Raw genomic sequence first — 24,371 nt, 5'->3', positions numbered from 1 at the left:
TTCCCTATCTACAATCTGTTTGGGTCACCTGTGATTTGTAAATAATCCTTAAAAAAATAAAAGAAACACTGTGAAATGATAGGAAACCGCTGAAGAGTAAAGGGCAACTGGGATGTGGGAAAAGAGAAGGGAAAGAAGGAGAAATTTTATATATATGTATATACAGGATAGTTAACATGGTTATTCTTCTGTCTTCTATTTCTATGCTGAAAGAAACTGTCAATGAGTCTTTGGTTGACCAGTATTGCATGTCTATATCTGTTTTCATGAGAAGCCACTTTGAAGATATCAATACGGAATACAACAAGCATTGTTAATTCCCTACTACTTTGTTTGTAACTCTGTGTTGTCTGTATTGTGCTTGTGATGTTGTAAAATGTTGTAAGTCTGTTAATGTTTCCCTCCTTTTATCTTTAAAATAAAAAAAATAAAAGAAAGAAGAAAATCCAATTTTATTAGCATATTCTAACCCATTCCTTTTCAATGAATATTTTAATAGTTTTTTTCAGACAAGGGAAAGAAAAAAGAAAAAACCTTAGGCTGTAGAACGCTGCTTTCTAAATAAGGTTAAAAGCATTTAAATTTATATTCAACCTGAAGTTGGGAAAAAGAGGTAATAATTTTATCAAACTGCACACCAATCTTAAAGAGAGACCTTCTCCATCAGGAAGAAGGACCAGGATAGGATCCCTGAGGCAAAACTGAAAAACTGAGCCCTCATCTGGTCTGAACTTCACAAAGTTATTTTCTCAAAGAACACTTTTCCTAATCAAAGTTTATAGCATCTTTTCAACCTCCCGTAATTATTTTTGATTACTTGCCCACTATATTCATTCTTATCGTCATCTCCAATAAAGTAGTCCACTATAAACTATAAATGAATGACTTAGTAATGTTCATCTCTAAAATTATGAACTTTCCTGTGAGTAAATATTGCTAACAAAGTATCACAAGGGAACAAACACAGCAAAATGTATTTTTGCTGCATACAATGAGGAGAAATTCCTTTTTAAAAAATTTAGCTACATAACAACCACTGTTACTTTGTATTGAAACCCTGTATCACTTTAAATTTTCTTGCTTTGGTTTGTTTATGTTTGTGAGGCTGGTATGCTGCTATTGTTCTTTTTATTTCTCTCATTTACTAGTCTCTTTAAAATAAAATTTAAAAAAATAAAAAATTTAGCGAGCTGCAATTTTATTTTATGAAAAATGAAAAAGTCATAATTAAGAGAATAACAATAGTTATTCTGTGCCTCATTTCTTCAAAGTAGTTACTCAGAGTACAAGAATAAACCAAAAAGATTCTCTTGTTTTTGTTTTTTTCCAGTACCAGGAATCGAACTCACGGCCTTTAACTTGCCAGGCAGGCACTGTGCCACTGAGCTAAATTCCGTAGCCTCCCAAAAAGATTCTTACAAAAAACATAAGTTGTCATTTTCAATGAACTAATATAAACTAGCAGTGTAAATGAAACCAATTAACATGTATATTGAAGTATTTTTAAAACAATGGAACTTGTTATTTGGGGAAGTCTTTGAACTTTCATTTCTTATTTATCTGTTCTATTTGGCTCTTTATGTGTATGCATATATGTGAGATATACATATATATTAATATATACTTACATTTCTTATATAAGAGAAATCGTGCAATATTTGAACTTGTGTATAATTTATTCCACTTAACAAGTTCTCAAGATGCACCCATTACCTAAAAATGTCTCAAGTTTATCTTCATTTATCATAAATCTATCTAAATTTATCATAAATGTGCTTTCTTTATGGCAGTGTAGTGGAAATATGTATACCACATTTTCATTCATCTGTGGATAGAAATATATGCTGTTTCTAAGATCAAGCTGTTAAAATTATGCTGCTATAAATATGGGTATGCATGTATTCCTGTAATATGATGATTTTAACTCTTTTAGGAAGATTATATAGAAGGCAGATAGCTGAGTCAAATGAATTTCGTTTTTTAGTTTTTTGATGAATTTCCACAGAGCTCCATAGTGACTATACTAGTTTACATTCTCACCAGGAATATAATAGAGTTCCTTTTCCCTCACATCCTTCCCATCAAAAATTATTAAATTTTTGACGATAGCTATTCTAGAGTAAGGGTCTAGAGCAGGTCCATGTAGAATAAATTTGCATTCTCTGATGAACAGTGATGATGAGCGTATTTGTGATGTATTTATTGGCCATTTGTATTTCTTTCAAGAAGTGCCTATTCACTTTGGTTGCCATTTTTTTGAGTGGATCTTTTAATGGAAGGGGTAACTTTTGGATTTTTTAATATTCTTGATGTTAATCATCTGTATGTGGAATAGATGACACTTCTTTGTCATTGTTGTAGACTGTCTCTTCATTCTGTTGATTGTTTCCTTTGTTATGCAGAAGGTGTTTAATTTGATCTGATTCTCTTGAGTATTATTTGTTGTGCCATTGGAGTTCTGTCCAAAAAGTCTTTGCCTATGCCTGTATCTTTAAGAGTTGTACCCATTTTATCTTCCAGGAGATTGTGTTTCTAACATGATGCATTTTGACTTTCACAGATGGTGAGACATATGGATCTAAACTCAATCTTCTGCATGTGAACAGTCAATTTTCCCAGAATCACTTATTAAAGAGGCTATCTTTCCTCCACTGTATGTTTTTTGCATCTAAGTCAAAGACCAAACAGCTTGATGTGCCTGGGGTTTTTTCTGCATCCTCTAATCCAATGGTGATGAACCTATGACACACATGCCACAGCTAGCTATTTTGTTATTACTGAAAGCTCTAAAAGGTTTACCATCACTGTACTAGTCTCTTTCATTAATCTACATGTCTGGTTTTATGCCTGTTCCATGCTGTTTTAATCACTGTAGCTTTATAATATAAGTTCAAATCTGGGATTGTGAAGCCGCTTTCTTTGTTTTGTTACTCAGGATTGCTTTTGCTATTCTGGGTCTCTTCTGATTCCATATAAGGTTTTTTTTCTAGCTCTATGAGAAATAACATTGGTATACTGAATGGGATTACAGTAAATCGGTACATCAGTTTTGGAAGTATATCCATTTTGATTATGTTGGTTTTGCCTAATTAAGAACAAAAGATATTTTTCCATTTTCTGATGTCCTCTTTGGTTTCTTTTCAGTCTGAAGTAATTTTCATTGTAGAGATGTTTCACTCCCTTAGTTAGACTAATACTTAAGTATTTACATTTTTCATGCTATTGTTAATGTCATTGCTTTCCTATTTTTCAGCGAGTATGTTACTAGTGTCTAGGAATGCTATTGACTTTTATGTTTATTTTGTTTCCAGCTATCCTGGTGAATTTGGTTATCAATTCTAGCAGTCTCTTTTGGTGGAATTTTTTGGTCTACTAAGTAAAGGATCACATCATCTACAAATAATGATGTTTTGACTTCTTCCATTCCTGTACATATCTCTTTTATTTCTTTCTTTTGCCTGATTGCTCTGACTAATGGTTCAAGGACTATGTCCTCCTTGATTTCCTTTTTCAGTCTGATATAATTTTCATTGTTTGTTTCTATTACATAGGAACAGTAATAGAACCTGTATCATAGATTCTGAGAACAAAACACAGTATAACAGAATTCTTGATACGCACTAAGTACTGAAACATAGAAATAGCTGCTATTACTTTGATGACGGTGATGTTTTGAATGACATCATTTAAAATACACTATAATGTTTTTGAGAAAAACTAAATATAATTGGATTGTTTTAAAGCCCTTAACTTGTTTAACTAAAGGCAAAAATAAAGCGAAATATAGCAATATATCAATGTCTAACCTTATCTTCCAAAGTAGTTATTATACAAGATATTTGAGAACTGTATTACCTTATCAAGCATAGTATATGGGTTTTCTGCATTAAAATGAAGAGGGGTGTAGCTTCTGAATCTTTCTCTGAACTCTGCCTGCTTTTCCTGGTGGGGGAGAAAAAGAATCAAATTTCAAAAAAATAGTATCAATAATCTTTGTAAAAACTTTCTTAAAAATAAGCAAACAAAAACTTGGTAAATAGCTTACATCAAATAAAATACATTTTTTCCGTATAAGAGTGACTTCTGCATTTTGGAGAGGTGAAACTTCATGTCTAACTGTTGCTGCAATCTTTTTAGTTGTTTCCCATCTTTCAGGAAATTCCTAAAAAGCACAGAGGTGCAAATGAGAAGTTAGTTCAATTCCTAAAATAACTCAATAAAATAGGATTAAATAATTTTAATTTATTTACTCTAATCCATGACACCTTTTTATTCTTCTATAAGGATTTTATCTGAGGTACAAAAAAAGGGAGAGAGAAAGAAAGAGGAGAGGGGGAAGGGAAGGAAAGAGGAATTGAGATTCCCAGGCTTAGAGCCAGGGCTGAAATATACACTGACTTGCTGGCCTTTCTGGGTTCATATTTTCCAATCATGTGCCAGAGTCTTTTTCATCTCAGAATCAGTGGAAATCTTTTCAAAATAAAGACAATTTTCAAACTTTTTGCTATTCTGGGAACAAAGTTAAAGTGCTCTGGAAATGACTTTGTTCAACTCTGACAACTAGAAATGGAAACCAACCATATTTAGCAATTTAGTAAGAAAAGAATGCTTTGAATCTGGTGGAGCAAAGATGAAAATGTGAATCAGTCCAATCCTCACTTTCTCCTGGCTCCCTGGGCTCTGTATGTGCTCTTTCTTGATGAAGAGTTTTACCACTGAAGTTGGTTTACTTTAGAGACCGAGGAGTTGTGAACGGAGCAGAGGCAAAGGAAGGGAAGTTAATTCCTATTTGATATTTGACAAAAGAATCAATAAATACTTCCGGTGTCAACTCAGTTCTGCCCTCCCTGCTCATACTGCAAATAGGTCAAAGGCAAGTTACTTTCTCTGAAGCACCATGGTGCATAATTACCATTGAAAGGTGCTCCTTGCCTCCAGACTAACAAAACATTGTTTCTCTGGACCATTTCCTGGGACACTGAAATTGTTTTGTTGTACAAAATCACCCAGAGTGACCAGTCTCTACTTGTTTAGCTCAAGTGCAAAATTCAAAGGTTCTCCAAACTATTTTGTAACCTTCAATAAATATTTGATGAGTGATTCAGTAACTGCCAATTATGAAGAGAACACTGTGGTCAGTACAAATATGTGTACGGTGGAGGGGATGCTTCAGAGTAAAATATATTCTTTGATTCAAATCATTAAATCTTAGCAAGAGGCACAAACAATAGCTATTCCCCATGACAAAAACTGTTAATTTTTACCAGGAGGTCTGTGTGTCAAGGAACCAAAACAGGAGACAAACCTGGGGCCCTGACAGGAATACCTAACCAATCAGGAACCAAGAGACCTGGACTCTGAAGCCCCATCCTCCATCTTGTGTTTCCTCTCTTCAAGTCCCTGTGTCCTAATCTGTACAGAGCCTCATTCTACGTTTCCAAGTCCATTTCTCTGAGCCTCAGTATTACACAGAATCCTTTCAGAGGCCCTGGCTGGGAAGCCAGGGAGAAGTCATGTCTTCAAACATAGCAGACCTGCTTTATGTGTAGAAATTCCAAGCAGGCTTTCACTTGACAAAAATAAATTTCCTTCAAAATCAAAAGATCAGATGATCTCCACAGTCTATCTAACCGGTATGATCCTCTCAAGGAGGTAATACTGAATCTGAGGCTCAAGGGAATAGATCAGTGTCCTTTCAGGGGCGGCTACCTCACTGCACAGAGTGGGATGACTGTGTGAGTGCCTAGGGACCGTGAACTAGTCACAAAGCCAGTGGCAGTCAATGAAGGCTTCTGAGCAGGGAAGGCCTTAACACCTGTAAGTTAGAACTTCAATCTCACCAAAGTTGACTGTTGACAGGGCTGAGGAGGAATGCAGTAAATTAAGACACCACTATTGTGCCTGAGGTAAGAAGTAACAAGAACTGAATTTAAAACTACACAGGTGAAACAGAAATGGAAAGAGGAGTCAGGCTGAAAAGAATGCTGTGCCCAGAAGTGACCTAGTTATTGGGAATTTCAGAAACTAATCCTTGGATTCTTAGGAGCACAGCCACTTCTAAGGGTCTTTTTAGGTACAGAACACAGAGAAGAATTTGGAAAATGCTATAACAAGATAATAAAGGAGAAATAGAGTAATTATCGCAAGTTACTTTAAAATGAAATTGGCATCCTGTTACCCTTTACATGCAGCTTGAATCGTATTTTTTTTCTCCCAACCAGCCCAAATAGCCTATACAGTAATATACCTAGTCACAAGTATCCTGCTTTCAAAATACTAAAAAGTCTAGTAATTTCATACCACCAGAACCAGGAGTGAACCAGACTTTCAGAATATGAATTCTGGAGGCCATGGCCAAAATCCTGCTCATTAATTATCAATGATTTGACTGTCTTCTCTAGATTTCAGGTCTGTTATGGTTTAGCTCTAAAATGCAGCCCCCCCAACAATAGTCTAATGTTTTCCGAGGTGAGATTTTGGAAGGTGATTGGATCGTGGGATGCTACAGCCGAATGTGCTGAGGTGCAGTCTGGTCAGAAGAGGCGGGTTGGTGGGGACGTGGCCTTGGACTGGTCAGTCTCACTCTGGGGCTCCTCCTCTGTCTGCCTACACCCAACCCTTCCTGCCGTGGAGCCAGCAGACTGAATCCTCTAAAAACTGTGAATCGAAACAAACCTCTTCCCCTTTTAAGTTGTGGGCATCGGGTATCGTGTGCCAGCAAGAGGAAAGTGACTAAGACAAAGTCCAAACTCTAACTCGAAGAATATCCAAATCTTTCTTTAGAAAAGGACTATTTATGGCTGGTGCTCCTGTGACTATCAGAGTGTCATCTGTTGGTCTTATGTTTCTGTCCAGGCTAGTCATCTCACTCTATGTCTCAATGTTAGTGTCAGCTCTATGACCATTCCTATACAGTACTTAACTAGAATTTAGTAATTTATACATAGTAACTTTTTATAGAGTCAACAGAGGACTTGTAAACACACTGTTGCATTTACACCTCACAAAACAAAATGAGGGATTTAAGGTGGGCAATCACTGGGAAGACCACATTGGCAGTTCCTCAAAAAGTACAGAATTACTGTATGACCCAGTAATTCCACTCCTAATGTAGACTCAAAAAAAAAAAAAAAAAACACCCTGTGGTAAACAGGATTCAAACAAATACTTATACATCAATGCTCACAGCAATACTATTCACAATAGAAGAAAAGATGGATTGCTTCTCAGCCTTTTGGCTAAGATCAAGTGTAGAAGAAAAGATGGAAATCACCCAAATGTCCATCAATAGATGAATGGGTAAGCCAATTTCAGTACAGGTACACAATAGCCTATTATTAAGCCATAAAAAGGCATGAAGTATTGATATAAGTGAATGGACTCTGAAAGCATTATGTTAGTCAAATGAGACAAGCCAAGCATACAATATGTTGCATATTGTATAATTCCATTTATAAAAAATATCAAGAATAGGAGATCAGACACAAACAAAGGTGGGCAGTTACCAAGGGTTAGCCAGTAGGGGATGACTGGGGAGGGATGAAGAAAGTGGGGACTGAAAACTGACAACTAATAGTACTGGGTTTCTTTTGGGGATGAGGAAATGTTTTGTGACTAAATAGAAGTAGTGACTGCAAAACACTGTAAATACAGTATACTAAATGCCACTGAAGTGTACACTTCAAAATGTTACTTTTGTAAATTTCATCTGAATAAGAGAAAGAACAGAAAGGGAGAACTCGGAGAGAACTAGTATAGACAATTTTTTTTTTTTTAAAGAATCTCAAGGAATATTTTATTGAAAAGAAGCATGCTCTAAAACATTAACTGTCCACGCTCAGCAGTTGAGATAGACTCATATAGTACTTGAAAACAAATCTGGGCTCTGACCACTAAACTAGAATCCCATGAAAGTTTTTGGTTAATGTGTTGACTGATCTCAGATTTGCAAAGTAAATGTAAGTCCAGCCTGGAAGTCCACACATACACAAATACCATCTTCAGAACTTTAAAACAGCAAGAGAGCAAAGCCTCAATTGTGAGATCATTCAAGATTTCAGGCATAATTAAAAAGACTTTGTCTATCACTGGTATATAGCAGCTACCAAACAGCATAGAGAACAAGAAATCTCTTCGGGAGATAGTGATTTCTCCATCCAAATAAGGCTTCATCTATTTTTTTTTTATTCTTTAATAACATGCCCAAGATATATTTCCAAGACCAGGACACTTTCCAACTGGCAGGCAATTCTAATGAAAAAGAGCATGGGTGTACTCCATGTGAGAAAGTTATGGTAAAACAGACTCAGAAGAGTAACCAAGAGACTTTCTACAACCTCAATATCTGCCAGGAAGGCAGATATTAGAACACAGCTGGTAGGAGTGGTTATTTTGTCATGGAACACCTAGACATGAGAGTTCATTGGCTTTGCTACCTGTGTTACCCTGAAAAAGTGTAACTTTTAAAGTTTCATATTCCCAACCTACAAAATGAAAACATGAATGTCTATAGTATGGATGGTTACAAGGCTGTCCTAACAGCATTCATGTAAAAGTCCTTGATTAAGGTGATGTTCAATCTGTGTACTTCACTAGTTCAAAACCTCTACATACCTCCAGCTGAGCATAGACTTGCTCAGGCATCTTCTGGCCATAGCTTTCCAGGAGTGCAATGGTTTCCTTCAGAGGTTCAAAGAGTTCATCAGTAGCTCTCTGTCGGCTCCTTACAGCCAGCAGATGTCCCATGATGTCCACTAAACCATCGTGGTCACCTTCACTCAGTTTTCTCTGAAGTCCTGCATCTGTGTCCTTCATAAATTCCTGCAGCTCATTCAGACTATTAAAATATATATGCACAGACATACGAAGTTCATTAAGAGATACAGCAACATAAGAGGTGAATTTTATTTTCACTAGGTACCCAATTAAACATTACTCACTGGCTCTATTATGAAATCGGCGTATTAGTGGTCTTTAATTCCTCAATTAGAAACCAACTGGCTTTTAACAAAAGTCAGTATAATTTCCGATACCAAAGTACAAAGGCTACCTGTCAATGACAAGTCTCAAAAGATGCTCCTGAAACATCCAGCTCCATTTCTTAATCACATTTAGCAAGGTCACTTTGAAGTGTCTCATGTCCACCTTGAACCAACTATTAAAGACTCTGAAGTCATCAAACTTGCTCATCTGAACATACAGAGCTTCATAAATGTCGATCTACAGGTTAGAAAAAAAGTAACTATAACAGTGCCGTGAAAAGCCAAACACATCAAAGGATAAGGGTTTTTCCTTGCCTGTTCTTTAAACTGCTCAAGAGTTGGTGGCTGTTCTGGAATGTCTTCATTTGCATGAGCATCCATTTCCGCAGATGATGCAGAGTGACCGTACAGGAGAAAATGCTTCATGAACTCTGCCCGGTCATCCACCCAGAGGTAAGCATAGGTCTCCAAGGAATTTCTGAAGTCCAAGACTTTGGTGATGACATCACCCACTCTGTTCATTATCTCCTGCCTGGCCTCTGCCAGGCCTAACATGGTATCCATATCATTCTAAAGGAGAACAAGACCAAGCATTTATTCAAACTAAACTCGTTCTAGTAATTTTGGCAACATAATATTATTTAAGGCCACTCTTCAAAGGGAGAGTGATTGGCAAAATTTAAAAATCATGTTGCTTTTAGCAACTTATTTCCTTGTGTTTCCCATTGCCACAGATTAAGAAACATTAATATAAAAGCAAGTATCTTTCAGAAAAACGTACCTGGTAATTTGCTATCTCCAGATGTGCTGCTACTCGCTTCACCTGGGCAGACATTCTGAAACTACTGCACAGCATCTCTTCCACCAGATCATAGATGCCATCTCCAGCCTCTCTTTCTAAGGGAGGTTTAAACACAATCTCAGGGGGCATTAAAATCATTTGTGCTTGAAAAAATGGTGCAGGTTTCAATTGCTTCTCTGTATTCACCAGAAAGAAGTCTAAATCATGCATGATAGCCTGAAAAAAGCCTTCCACCACAATATCATCAATGAATTCTACATAAATTTTCCAGGCATCCAGAGAAGGATCGGCTTTGAAGAGCTTCCTGTTCTCCTGGAAACAGACAGGTGTTAATAGATGAATAGCAATGATGATTATAATAATGAAAGCTTTCCATTTAAACGACTTGTTAAAGAAAAGACTGCATTTTGTGCAAAGCACAGGAACATTCAAATGCTGCAATTCGGAATTTTAAGCTAAATGACAAAGACCTAAGCAGGATTTTATAAGATGAAGTTCACATGTACTATGCATTCAAATGTCCTTTAAAAGCAAAATCCGTGTAACGATTGTTGTCTTCAAATACTTATGGAAATACACTAGATCTCAATGAAATATTAGACCTGCATTCTAGTTCTTATCCTGTCTCTAACTCTACATGGCTCTGGACTTTGTCTTCCAGGGATCTGCCTATAACTGAAGAGATTTCTCCAGTTGGTCCTTCTAGAAACACTGTTCTGGATATCTGAAGATCCAGTCAAGGGAGCACTTTGCTCATTCTTGAGGACTCACATGCACCTACTGTAGTAAACCCACTGAATTTGGATTGGTTCAACTGTTCCCAAAACTTATTCAAACACAAAGAATATATTTTTGGCCAACCAGCCATCTAAAGCTTCAGCAAACTTTGTGCTCCCACAATCTGACTCGTGAGAGCTTCTTCCCCATCCAGTCTACTCTGTCACAAATCAAAAACCCCAAAGTCAGAGTCATCCTTGACTTCTCTCTTCTCTCACCCCTCAGGGACAATTTCACTGGCTCTGCCTTTAAAATACATCCAGACTCACAAATGGCCTTAGTCACTTCCACCAGACCCAAGGTGTCACCGTTTCTCATCTGGACTCTCAGAGCATGCCCCAAAGAGTGGGTCTACCACTTCCTTGCTCTGCTCTGGGTTACCTGCAACAGGGAAAACCTGTGAGTAGAAAGTCTACAGCTGCTGTTTGCCTTAGAAGAAGAGCCAGAGTTCTCATATCGGCTACCAAAACCCTGGGATGTTGTGCCTACCACCTTCCCTACCTTGAGAGCCACGCAAGATTATGGGTGTGTCATGGAGACGTGGCCTTGGGTACTATATCTGGTCCCCAGCCTCCTTTTCTCTGGCACTGTTTTCCTGCTCTGTTTTCTGGCAACCATGACCCAAGCAGCTTTCTTCCCCTATGCCCTTCCACAATAATGGTTCTGCCTTGAGGCCTGCAAGCTGTGCTGTGTATTCCCTCAAAATTGTGAGCCAAATCAAACTTTTGCTCCTTTAAACTGTGGGCACTGTATCCCAGCAACGGGAAAGCTGACTAATACAGATGTGGCCCTAGCCCCTCCCAAATGCCATGCCCTCCCGTTATTCCCCTCACCGACCCCGTTTCAGGCATGCTGGATCTCAAAGAGGTCCTTGGACAGGACGCTCCACCTTGAAGCTTTTGTACTTGTGCTAAGACAGCCTTCTACCAACATCCACATATTTTGGTCCCTTTAAGTTATCTGCAGAAATGTGCCTTGGTAAAGAGGCCTTCCCAACCTCTCCCCTACCGAAATATACTTCTCCCTCCCAATTCTGCTAGCCCTACCCATCATTTCTGCTTTATTTTTCATCACTGTTCCTGCAACTGACATATATATATATACATATGTATACATGCATATATATAAATACACCTACACACTCATACACATCCATACACATACATACACATACATATATAAGTAAATATATATGTACATACATATATACATGCATGTATAATACTTTTTTCCCTTTCTTGTCTTCCCTTACTAGAGTATAAGCTCCAAGAGATAAGGGAATGTTACATTTTGGTTGTTCTGTTTTTGTTGTGTTGTGTGTGTATAGTGCTGGAGGTTGAACTCAGAGTCTTTTGTGTGCTGAGCAAGGGTTCTGCCTTTGAGGTATACCCCAGTCCTCTTCAGATCTTACTTTGAGATGGGGGTCTTGCTAAGTTGCCCCAGGTGCCTTCACACTCATGATCCTCCTGCGTCAGCTTCCTAAGCAGCTGAGACGCTAAGCAGCTGGTATGTGCCACCATAACCAGCCCTCCTGTTTTTATGTGTGCTTTTTTTGTTTTCTCTTAAACTGATCACCTTAGAATAGTGCTTCTTTTGATTTGAAGAACTCAGGTATTTCTTAAAAGCAGAGTTACTTATGCTGCCCTCCCTAGGAGGCAGCTAAGAGGTTTGCTAAGATGATATAGATAAGGTACCTGACATTCAACGAAGAGTGCATAGCACTCAAAGTGGGACCAGCTCTGACAAAGACAGGGTCCACCTCTATCCTTTCTGTTTGATCAAAACATCTCTCACTGGGATCTCTTTCCCTCAGGAATGAGAGTAGTGAGGGCTACAGAAAATGTAGGCAAGGAAATTCTTCCACATTAAATGCTTGAGATAACCATTCATAAAGCATTTTCAGCCTCCATAAAAGAATACTGTGTACAATAATATTTTTGGTTTTCTAGAAACTGAATGAAAATATCTATGATTTGGAAATCTTAATGACATTTACCTCTACCAGGTCGTGTATCTTCTGGCCATCTTCCTGGACTAACTTGTATTTCTTAGCAAATAGATTGCCCTTGTCCTCCAAAGTTAAGGCTGCCTCTCTGCGTAGCTCGCGCCTGGACAGGAGCGGACACTCGGCCCAGGCGCGCATCATCTGCTGGATCCGGTGCACATTGCTCCGTGTACATTCAACCCTGCGCTCCAGCTCCACCGTGGCCACCTTCACCTCCTCCACATAGCCCCAGCAGTCATCCTGCCAAGTCAGCCACGTCATCGCTGCTCTCAGCTGCTCATCCAGAGCGCCCAGCTCATCCTCGACCAGAGGGTATTCAACTTCTAAAAGGGTTTGTTTCAGCTTATTGTATGCTTGCACAAGGAGTTCCAGGTTCCCAACGTACTAAGCAAAGAAAACCCCCCAACACAAAGGGCCGAACGTGTTAATAATTAAAATTCAAAATATTTCTACTCGAAAGATGTCCTAGTACCCATATCTAAAAACACAAACCTTTAAAATTGTGTTCCTTTTTTTGAAGATGGCTAAGGCTGATTTTGGTATGTCTGGTTTCTTGAGCATCAAAAGGTATTTCACTTCTCTCAATACTGCCATCAGCTAGTCAAACAAAATTAAGGATTACTGCATATTTTAAAATATCATTGTATTTTAGGGAGTCGCAGATACAGCTCACTAGTAGAGCACTGGCCCACCATGCATGAGGCCTTGGGTTCTATCTCCAACACCAAAAACCAAAAATCAAACAGAATATCATTCTATCTTAGCACAAGTTTTATGCAGTAAAAGTATATGAGCCCCACTATACTTATGGCATATATTAGGTTTTCAAGCTAATTAGCATTTCATGATGGACGGTCATATATTTCTGCCGTAATTTCTTTCAGAGGGAAATAAGCTTACAGTGCTTGTAATTTATCCATAAAATGTCTCAAGAAATTAGTTTCTAGAAACTGGTTTTAAGCAATCAGAAGGTGGAAGGAAGCTCAGTTTCCTAGGTCAAATGTTCATGTAACTATTTTATGAGTACAATAAAATAACACTATTTGTATACACCTTAGGGAAACAGGTCAGTGTTAATGCAAACCCAGAGAGGCTAAGTCTCCCACTTCCTAGGCCTCCATCTGTACTGCCAGGAAAGACTCCAGGTAATTACTTACTCCTGAACGTTCTCCACTACTTAAAAAGTCAGCCACAAGCATAAGCTACTTTTTACTTTTTGGTCATAGAAACTTATAAATAAGCTTGCTCTTTAATGTAAAACACATCTGTGGTAGATAAATTAAAGACAAAGCTTATTTTGGACCTCGTATGTGGCAAGCTAAACAAACTTGGAAATAAATTCTTTAAAATATATGTACTTATAAAGTATATATATACACATCTGACACATTACATGTGCATACTTTATATTATGTAATTATGTATATACATGCACATATATGGTTGCTAATAGGTTTTCTAAATCCTCATCACTACATAGCATGCAATGAAATGAAAAATTATTGAGAAAACATAAAATTTCTCTTTATTTTATGATGTATCAATGGAACAACAAAGCTGTTCAAAAAGGCAATAGTTAGATATTATTTGACTGATAATATTTTTTATACTAATGTTTTGTGTTTTTAATAAAAATCTATTTTTAAATTATAACCAATTTAACCACCATATCCCAGCTTATTTTCTCTTTGAAGGAAATGATGATAAATAGAAATTTACCCCCACATACCAAAAGAATGACAGGTCTTTGTACCAGTTGGCCTGTGGATTCCCTACATCTTAACTTACATGATAAAATTTTAATTTAATACAAAATTAGTATAAATTATGAAAATATTCAAACCAGAAAGCATCTGGTAAGAACTAATGATTCAGGTCAGTGGAGCTATCATTTTCTAAATGTTTGCAAGTGCCAGACACTCTGCTAAAAATGCAGAACACAAGGAAGAAATGAAAAGGATCCTGTCCTGAGTGGCTCACTACCTAATGTTTACATACAGGGGAAGAATAATTACAGGACACAATACAAAACTTAGGAAACAAATCTGTAAAACAAAAACTTACTATAGTCTGTTTATATTCCTCATACCACTAACATTTTCCCTCCAAAATGTGTCACTGTTTAGAAATATAAGTATTTCACAAAGTATCTGAGCAATATATTTATGATAATAGCATCTATAAAACAACTTAGAAAATCAAATCCCTACCTTTGGGTCAAAGTTGACACTAAGAAGACCTTTTATGGCACTGAATTTAACTAAGGGTTGATTCAAATTGAATTCACAGATTTCATCCACGTTACTTTTCCATTCATTATAGATATGATTTTCAAATTTTTCTAGCAAAGTGGTCATTTCAACATACTTCTGATAAACTGTAGCTTCATCAGGATTGTCTGAAAATCTAGAGGAATGAGAGTTTTCCACTTCTCTGTATGACAGATTTCAGCTTATTTTACAATACATAACATATTTAAGATATAACTCATTATAAACTATGGATATAAAACAGTACATACCATACAATGCTTTTGAATTATTTTTGCTTTAAAATATATAGAGTCACAAAAGGATGGAACTCAAAAGATTTTACAAAATCACTGATAGCAACAAGTTGCCAATTTGTACACAAATATGAAAAAGGCACAGAGGACTGAATAATCAAACGTGTTTGTTTTTGGAGAAAGAAAAAATAAGAACAAAACTAAACATGAGTAAAAAGGAACAGTGAAATGAAAAATAGACCTGAAAATACACAAACATATGATGCAATCAGTCCCACCAAAAATATTCCAAAACCATGGTAATAAAGCCTTCCCAATATACTCAGTAAGTAATCACAATGAAATAAGGCAACAATTTCCTAAGTGCTAAGATGAACAGCTTCTTGCTCCATGAAAACCACCCATAACACTAGGATAACTGACCACATAATAAGCTTGACTACTTACAGATAATGGAAAGATACAAAATGTGACCAAAACATTTGAAGGCGTTCAAGGATCTCCTTAGCCCATTTGATATTCCCAGAGATATATGGCATATTCTTGTTAAGAACTACCTGTCCATGTTCAATCTGTAAGTTGATATTTTGGGGAAGAGGAAGAAACAGAACAATTAGTGAGGGTCCCTTTCAGTCTTAGAAGCAGTTGTTCATCTTTATACATTTTTTCTTTGGCACTGGCAATTGAACTCTGGACCTTGCGCTTGCCAGGCAAGCACTTGTTCCACTGAGTTATATTCCCAGCTCATCTTTATACTTCTATAATAGTATATAAAACAAAAATCCAACTTGATTAGAAGAGATATGGTTCTAAAGTAAGATCTCCATAAGGAAACCAATTAAATAAAAGCATAACTTTACTGTCTCCATCCAATATTTAAGTACAGTTGATGGCCATTACCCATCAAAAATTATATTGTGAATGTGCTCACCCTTACCACCACTTACTTGTTTGATGTGCTCATTGTACAATTGCTTACACATATCCAACTCTGCATTAAACATGTTCACTAGTGTGCTGTAATGTGGGCTGAAAATTTCCATGACAACTGGTTTCTCTAGAAAATTCCCAAATATGGTCAAAAGCTATAAAAACCAAAGTTAAAGAAAGGTTAAAAGCAATGAGTTTTAACACAAATATTCACCTCACAAATTCCCCTACCATGACATCTCCTTCTTGCATGACTATAGGAAAAAAAATCTAGAACTCTAAAAGTATCCTGCAGTACCTTAAAATGTAAAACATACTTTTGCATCTGCCTAAAGTTTCTATGCATGCAATAAGCCAAATTCTAGATGTAGCTTCTCTTCCTCAGTGAAAAGTGAGGAGGGTCAGAAATGAGCTATCATCTGTCAGCTGACCCTACTCACACCTACTACTACTTCCTATTAAGGGTTTGCAAACAATTTTGAAGATTTTTTTGTATGTCAATATAAAAGCAAGGTTTATGTAAATATTATTTGTTTTTCCTTCCTCTGAATATATTCTTTAGGTACAAGAATTTCTGTATCTATATTTCTGTATTTAGATATAAGAATTTCTGTATCTATATAAAAGACCTGTTGGTCACACCATATTTATTCCAAATGTAACAGCTACAACACAACAACTGTTCTGCCCCTGGTTCCCATTGTGCCCATGGGAGACCTAGCAGCTACCCAGACAGTGACCTGAGGCAGGAGTGGTCACTGCTCCAAAAAGAGCTACTGCACAGGTAGACATTTCCTTTGATGCGAGTGTTCTGGGTCATACAACACCTTGAGCTAATCAGACTCTGTTTCTCAGAAAGAATCAGCAAAGTTATGAATGAAAAAAAGACTAATAAGCAGAGGCAGTCAACCAAAGGTGAAACAGAAAATAGCAAACAGGTGAATAGAATATGACTAGCAAAGCAGAAGACTAAAGGGCTACCCTCCTTTGATTCAATGAAGGCCCTTAGGTTTCAAACTAGGACTAGGTTACATGAAGCTGAGTTATGTGAGCCTAACCTTGGGTTCTCATTATTCTCCTATTTTGTTTACTACCCAATGAGGACTCTTGTCTGGTAATATGAGGTGGGTTTTGGTGCCAGCAAAATAATATAACTAAAATCATGTATGCAACCAGTGTGTATTATAATGCTATGTTAAGGACCTTTAAAATATTGCTATTACATGCTTCAGATGAGGAAACTGAGTTGAGGTGAGGAGATAACTGCCCAAAGTCATACAGCTATCAGCAAGCTGGGATATAAAACCAGGCCATCTCGTACCTGGGTCTTTGCTCCACTGTGGAGCCTTTTATCGGCCATTAAAAGTTAAGTCACAGTAGTTTTTATCCAGAGTTTTGCTTCTACAGTGTCAGTTGCCAGTGGTCAAATGCAATACAAAAAGAGCAAATGGAAAACAAGAAATAGACAATTTATATGTTTTAAATAACTTATTATATTACATCCTTATAATTATTGTTATTAGCAACTGTTGTTACTTGTTTTATGTGCTTAATTTATAAACTAATCTTTACCATGGGTGTGTATGTCTAGAAAAAAATGCATACATTGGGTTCAGTATTATCCATGGTTTCATGCAGCCAATGGGGGTTATAGAACATATTCTTTGTTGATGGGAGAACTGCCATATTTTGTCACTGTCACTCTAGTGAGCTTCAAAATATGTCCACTATATGTCATCCTACTTATTTTCTTTAAAAGATAGTCCAAAAGAACTAAATGTATTTAAGGAGGCAGAAAAACTATATAAAAATCTTACCCTCATTAGCAAGATGAAAAGGAACACAGATTTACTTTTTCATTATTTTGTTCTTGCTCTCCCACAAAGCTCATTTTATTTAAAAACCAACTTAATTATAAAACAGTTATAAAAGCTTTACAAACACCAATGAAAAATAGTACAAACTAAAATGCAAATCTCATTATACCTCGAGGCCAATTTAGACAAACACATTCTGGCTTTTTCTGGTGACATCAAGTATAATAGAAACTGCTAAGTATTTTTAAATCCACTTGGTTATCTGCTACCTAGCAAAATGTAAATTATTAACTTTCTTCTCACAGCCACTGTTTCACTGAATTTGAGCTTAATGTAAATTTAAAACCAATACTGCCTCATAGCTTTAACAAACAAATGTTCTCCAGCAACAACTGGGAAACACACTTAATGCCACCATTCCACCATTTTTTAAATACTTTTTATCATATTCACAACTGAAACAAGATCAGAAATTTCCTAGCTACACCTTACCTTGCCTATGTGCTTAGTAGTTTGTAATTCCAAATGCAACAGAGAAATGATATACAGAAACTATTTGCAGGGGGATGTGTAAAGCCAAAAAATGGTAAGATGATTGCAACCTGTCAATCAGCGTATTTAACATAATTATTCACCATGACAAATATGTAAAAATTACCCCCCCCCACCGAAAGAAAAGAAAGGTCACTGGAGCCCTTGCTTCCTTGTAGGGTAGAGATATGAGCTATTTCATGATGGATATAGATGTTTTCTTTCACATCCACCTAAAAGGTTAAGGATTGATTCCCATGTTTCTTTTCCTAAATATCCCATTTGAGATCTATAAGGTTTAACTTTATTTTTCCTGTACTTCTCAGTTTCACAATGAAATACAGATTTTTTTTAACTCTGATGTCACTGATCAAAATGGTATATATTTGTTTTTTTCCCAGCTTTGCTTAACTTAAGTAATTTTAAATCTGTGACCACCTGAACAATACATACCCTACAATTCTGTAGTTTTTAAATACAGGTAGAGTGTCCTTTATATGAAAGAGTTAGAAGTGTTTTAGAATTCAGACTTTTTGGATTTTGAAATATTTCCTAATACATAATGAATTATCTTGGGGGTGAGGCCTATGTCTAAAAATGAAATTTATTTATATTTCGTATATATCTTATACACATAACCTGAAGGTAATTTAACATATATTAACATATATTAACATATATTTCATATATATCTTATACACATAACCTGAAGGTTAATAGGCTGTGCCTGAAACAAGATTTCATGGTGTGTAACATTCCTTCTGTGGAATCATTTTGGAGCTCAAAAAGTGTTGTATTCTGAGGGTTTTTGAATTTCAGATTATTGGATTAAGAATATTCAACCTGCATATGTGTAAAATCTTTTTTAGACACTGTCTTACACACTTCCGTTTTCTTTTATGTAAACTTCAGACATTTATTAGTTTTGTTTATCTGTCTACTTCAGTGAGTTCCTGTACTTCAGATTTTGAAGTATTTTTTGTATTTCCTTCCTGGCCATGGCTCTGTCAAGAATAGACACGAAATTGTCATCTTCAGACAATAGCCCACAAATATTTCTTCCCTGGCACCAACACTAAATTTTCAGAGTATATCTATATTTACGTGTGGGTAGGATAATTTGTCCCTTACAGTACACAAACCTGTACTGATTCTTCTGCCATGACTCTTCTAGCAGTTTACTGTCAGCAGTGTGTCATTTCAATGTTCAAATGAGCAGTTAGTCCAATAGACCTCAAGCAATTACTGAGTGCCTGCTGTGTACAAGGCACTGTTGAAGGCAACTCAAGAATAACAGAAGCTCTGAAATCATGCCCCACCACTGAAAAGTTCATAAGGGCAAGACTGCATCTTAAGTATTTTTTAGTACACAAGATACAAATATGTGGAAAGGTTTTCAACATCCCATGACAATGAGGTAAGAGATAGAATTGTTTAGAAAAAATTAGCTACCATGTACTTTAATAGAACCCATATAAATGGTCATGAGAGGGACGAGAACAAATATTTGAATTATAGTTCTAATTAGGCTGAATTAGAAAGCTCTGTAATTGATCTCTCACTCATTCTTCCACTTATTTACAAAAGCATGAAGAAAATGAGTTCCGGTAACAGGAAAATAGACTACTATATAGATATTTTAAAATATTAATTCTGATATAAAGTCAAGAAAAACAGTATGTCTCTTTTCTAAGAGGGAAAGGTTACAAAAGAGGATCAGAATATGCTGTTTTTTTTGTCCAAGAGAAATACATATGTATATGCAATCAAAGAAAACACAGTGGTAATATTAAATGTAACTGTACCTCAGGATGAGATTACAGGTTGGTTTATTTTATTAACAACAAGCTACAAGTTTGAAGAAATAGCATCTCAGTTTTACCAAAGAGTTTTTCAAAAAGTGTGACTGGATCCTAATGAACTCTCCATGTTGAAAATGTTCAGTTGAGGCCAGAGGACACTGATAGCTTCATCAGTGTTGGGATAACTTGTTTGAAAATTTTTTTTGCTCATATTTTTTAATGTATCATAATGAGCAGGAAACATACTTGATGAAATATTTCAAAGGAGTATATTCAATTTCCATTTACAATCAACTTAACTATGGCAACAAAGTTTTTGTGACAAATTTCTTTTCTCAGTTTGAAAGTTCCATGTGGTTCTGTTTGTAGTCTCCATGTATTTGGTACAGTTCGAGATCAGTATTGTTACAGTAACAAAAAAGCTAAAAAAAAAAGACTACATTATAGAAAAACACCAAGAACATCATTTTTGGTTTCACTTGCTCTATTTTTCCTTGTTTTTTTTTGTGTTTTTTTTGTTTTTTTATACATTGCAGAGGCTGTTCATATACCTCTTCACCCCATGGTCATATTCATTTATGCTTTCTTTCCCACCCAAACTTGTCCCTCTGCCTCCATGAAGAAAGTAAACAAACGAAAAACTAGTCAAAGCTTTGTTTCACAGTGGGCAGTATCTCAGCACCAACAACCAACTCAATTTATGCTTCTATTTAAAATGTTTTAATTTAATTTATTATTTAAAAAAATATTTGTCCATGAACATCAAGTGCACTGGTTTGGGTCATTGCCTTACTCTCCTGCAACTTCCTGCCATGCCTGATAAACTCAGGTTTAAACACATGCTATCTGTTTTACTTTATTTTCAATTGTGTGAAACTTTGACCACATTCATCTCTTTAAATACTCATTTGAAATTTAAAATCAAAATCCAACATCTTAAAAATATCTGTCTGCTGTACTGTTTACATGGTCATTCTAGAGGAACTGGGACCTTTATTCCTGACTATATTTCTCTGGACATCAAACATTCAATTTTTCTTTTGGGATGTCACCTCACACTTGACTTATGCTTGACTTGGGAATAATTTATGCCTGATTTATATTTTTCTTCTTTGTCAAGCATATTTTATATGATATCCCTATTATCCATATGTACTAGGTAGCTTTCTCCTCACTAAGACACAATGCCTGACAATTTACAAGAGGGGAGATTTTATTTGGCTTACAGTTTGGGGGGATTCAGTCCATGATCAGCTGGTTCCAAGGCAGGAACATCATGGCAGCATGGCAAAGGAAAGTTGCATAGTTCATGGCGTCCAGAAAGCACAGCAAGTAATCAGCACCAGACAGGAAGGAGCAGGTGGCCGATAGAGCACCCAAGGTTATGCTTCCATGACCCACTGACAAGTGTGCTCTATGAATCCCTTGGGTGGCTCCCAAGCCAGTCAAATTGACATAATCAAGCTCAACCATTACATCCTATCACTGTCAATCTGACATCCAAAAACACCTCCTTAAACCATATTTAATTCCTCAGTAAATACAAGGTCATAATTTTGCCTAACATGTTACAACTACCTTGCATAAAACCCAAAACACAATAATCCATTTCCCAATGTCTCAACAGTTCCAGCATTTTTCAAAAGTCTAAGTCTTTCTTGAAACTCAAGGCAAACACTTAGCTGTGAACCTCTATAAAAAATCAAAAGCAAGATAAATAATCCTAAACTACAATGGCACAGGGTAAACATTCCCATTCCAGAAGAGAATAACTGGGGGATAGAAAAAAGAATTTGACTAAATCAAGACCAAAACCAGCAGGCAAGCATTAAGTTCTATAGGTCTACATCCAGCATCTGCAGCACATGGTGATAAATGTCAGTTCCAGAGGGCTTCGGTGGCCCCACATCTGTGGCCTTGCTGGTTGCAGCCCACATGGCCTCTCTTTTGGGCTGGGTCCCATTTGGGGCTGTGGCTTTCCTCAGCAGACATTCCCTGTTCCTGGCTTCTCTGACATCCTGGGACCTCCACTGTACCTTTGGCTTCATTCTTAGAGCTCCACACACTGCTCTCTCAGGAGTTGCTTGCCTGGCCTCCCAGGCCCTTCTTTGAAATGTAGGTGGAAATCGCCTTGACCCAATAGCTCCTGTATTCCACATGCTGGTAAAACTAGTCTCACTTGGACAATACCAAGTCAGCTGCCAGATCAAGCAGTAAGCAGTGTCCCCCCTGGACCATGGCTGCTGTATTCTCTGAGTGCCTGAATGGCTTGGCACAGTGAAATGTATCCTAGGGAACCAATTCCCTAGGACTGACTCCCTTCTCAAACAAGCATCCTAAGGACTCTGTTTTCAGATGAATTGTTTCCATTTTTGTACCCTTGAGCTTGTGATGGATGGAGTCTTGCTAAATATGGATATGCTTCCAAAGCATTTTTCTTATTGCCCTTTTATCAAGTACTTTTTGTTTGATTTAATGGCCCTAATCTCTTCAGCAACCACACTTCCTTTGGTCCCAATTTTACACTTAATTCCTTGTAGATCAAATGTTAAGTTTTTTTAATGTTTCTGATTTGCTCTTTAACCCCTATTGTCACTGTAAATTTGTCTAAAAGCAGCCTACAGTGCCCATGCCACAGCCTGAATTCTGGGCTCCTTCATCAGCCAGATCAGTCCACCACCCTTAATTCCAGTCTGCAAAGTCTCAGAACAAAATTTTTTTGCCAGAGTCTAACATGCATGGCCTCCAGTGAAACTACCAATGGAGCTCTTATTCCCTGCTGAAAACCTCTAAGCCTGGCCTTTGCGGTCAACATTCTTATCAGCATTCCGGTCTTCTGAGCTTTGACCAGAATCACTCCTCAGGCTGGGCTTTACAGCATTCTACAGCTTCCTCTTGCCTGCATCTCCGTTTCCAAACTCATCCTTCAAACTAGTTCCAAAGGTTTCTAAGTCACATGGTTGGGTACCATCACAGTACCAATCTCAATTTTCTGGTACCAATTTTCTGTATTAATCAGCTTTCTTATCACTGAGACACGATATCTGACACCCACAGTTTAAAGGAGGAGAGGTTTAATTTGGCTCACAGTTTCAGGGGATTCAGCCCATCTTTGCTTGTCTCCAAGGCAGGGACATCATGGCAGAGTGCACTTTGGAGGAAAGCTATTTATTCACAGTGGTGGAAATGCAAAGCATGGATGCAGTGTGAGAGGGGAAGAAGAGGCCACATGCAATTCCCAAGTTTATGCCTCCTGACCTACCCAGACACTCCCAGAAGGGTGCTCCACCAAACCCCTGGGTGGCTCCCAAACCAGTCAAGTTGACAAATTAAACTTAACTGTCACACCATATTACAAATTCACGGTGTCCCTCTTCTCTGTATAATAAGCTTCTCGTGTCACTGAACTATAAAGGGCTTTTCTTTTATACAATTCTTAACATATATACACACACTCTGAATTTGATTAGCTCTACAACAAAAGTTTTTCAACTTCTGTGAAACTGGGATGCATTATGCAATCAATGACAACATAATTATTTGGTGGCATTTTTTCTTTATTGATGCGTAAATAATGATATGCCTAAAAATCAATGATGTTTATACCTAATAAAACCAGTATATAAATTACTATTTCAGTCAGTAATAAAGCAAGTAGGTAAACACAACATATGTAAACAGTGGTAAAGAAAAGAAATTGTTGAGTTACCAGGTATTTTTCATTTTTCACTGTGGCTTAATCTCAAGTCAACATTTCATGGGCTAGGCCAAACTTGCTCTAAAGGTAATGAGACCTAATACACTGTGAATATCAGAAATGATCAATAGCTAAATGTCCTAAAAATGACCTCACCGAACTCAACTTCATTATTCTTTAGCATATTAAAGTGTGTTATTCAGTGAGCTGAATTTGAGAGGAATGCAACTAATCTAGTTAATACTTTACATGAATCAGAAAAGAATGTATTCACTTCTTTCATTTAACAGTCTATATTATTCGGTAGTAAAACAATTTCATGGTAGCTTCCTCAGAACTAACCTTAAATGCAGCTTCCAAACCATGGCAGTTATAGAAAGCTTCATAAAGAATTGTCCCGAGCCTTCTATCAAAATCCAAAATTTTGGACTTAAATGCAACGTAGTCATTTTCAAATTCCTGTAAAATTTCAAAGTAAAATATTAGTTTATAGGAAAGAATTCAACAATGCAAACAACAACCA

The 24,371-nt window shown here is 36.8% G+C and overlaps 1 protein-coding gene across 2 annotated transcripts in view; it reads right to left on the bottom strand.

Moving 5' to 3' along the window:
* Dnah11 (dynein, axonemal, heavy chain 11) overlaps nt 1–24,371 on the bottom strand; it is a gene marked incomplete at its 5' end in the record, with an annotated part of 307,294 nt that overhangs the window by 239,160 nt on the left and 43,763 nt on the right. For both annotated transcript variants that reach the window (XM_005377377.2, XM_005377378.2), the window contains 12 exon segments: nt 3,856–3,942; nt 4,046–4,162; nt 8,614–8,836; nt 9,050–9,219; nt 9,297–9,551; nt 9,763–10,095; nt 12,557–12,949; nt 13,058–13,162; nt 14,776–14,971; nt 15,519–15,643; nt 16,019–16,156; nt 24,191–24,307. In XM_005377377.2, coding sequence (XP_005377434.2) covers nt 3,856–3,942; nt 4,046–4,162; nt 8,614–8,836; nt 9,050–9,219; nt 9,297–9,551; nt 9,763–10,095; nt 12,557–12,949; nt 13,058–13,162; nt 14,776–14,971; nt 15,519–15,643; nt 16,019–16,156; nt 24,191–24,307 — 2,259 coding nt within the window.

This window comes from Chinchilla lanigera, unplaced genomic scaffold, assembly GCF_000276665.1.
Source record: "Chinchilla lanigera isolate Chin_1 unplaced genomic scaffold, ChiLan1.0 scaffold00009, whole genome shotgun sequence".
Classification (NCBI taxonomy): Eukaryota; Metazoa; Chordata; class Mammalia; order Rodentia; family Chinchillidae; genus Chinchilla; species Chinchilla lanigera.
The sequence above is the reverse complement of the archived record's forward strand: the minus strand, read 5'-3'. Positions and strand labels throughout refer to the sequence as shown.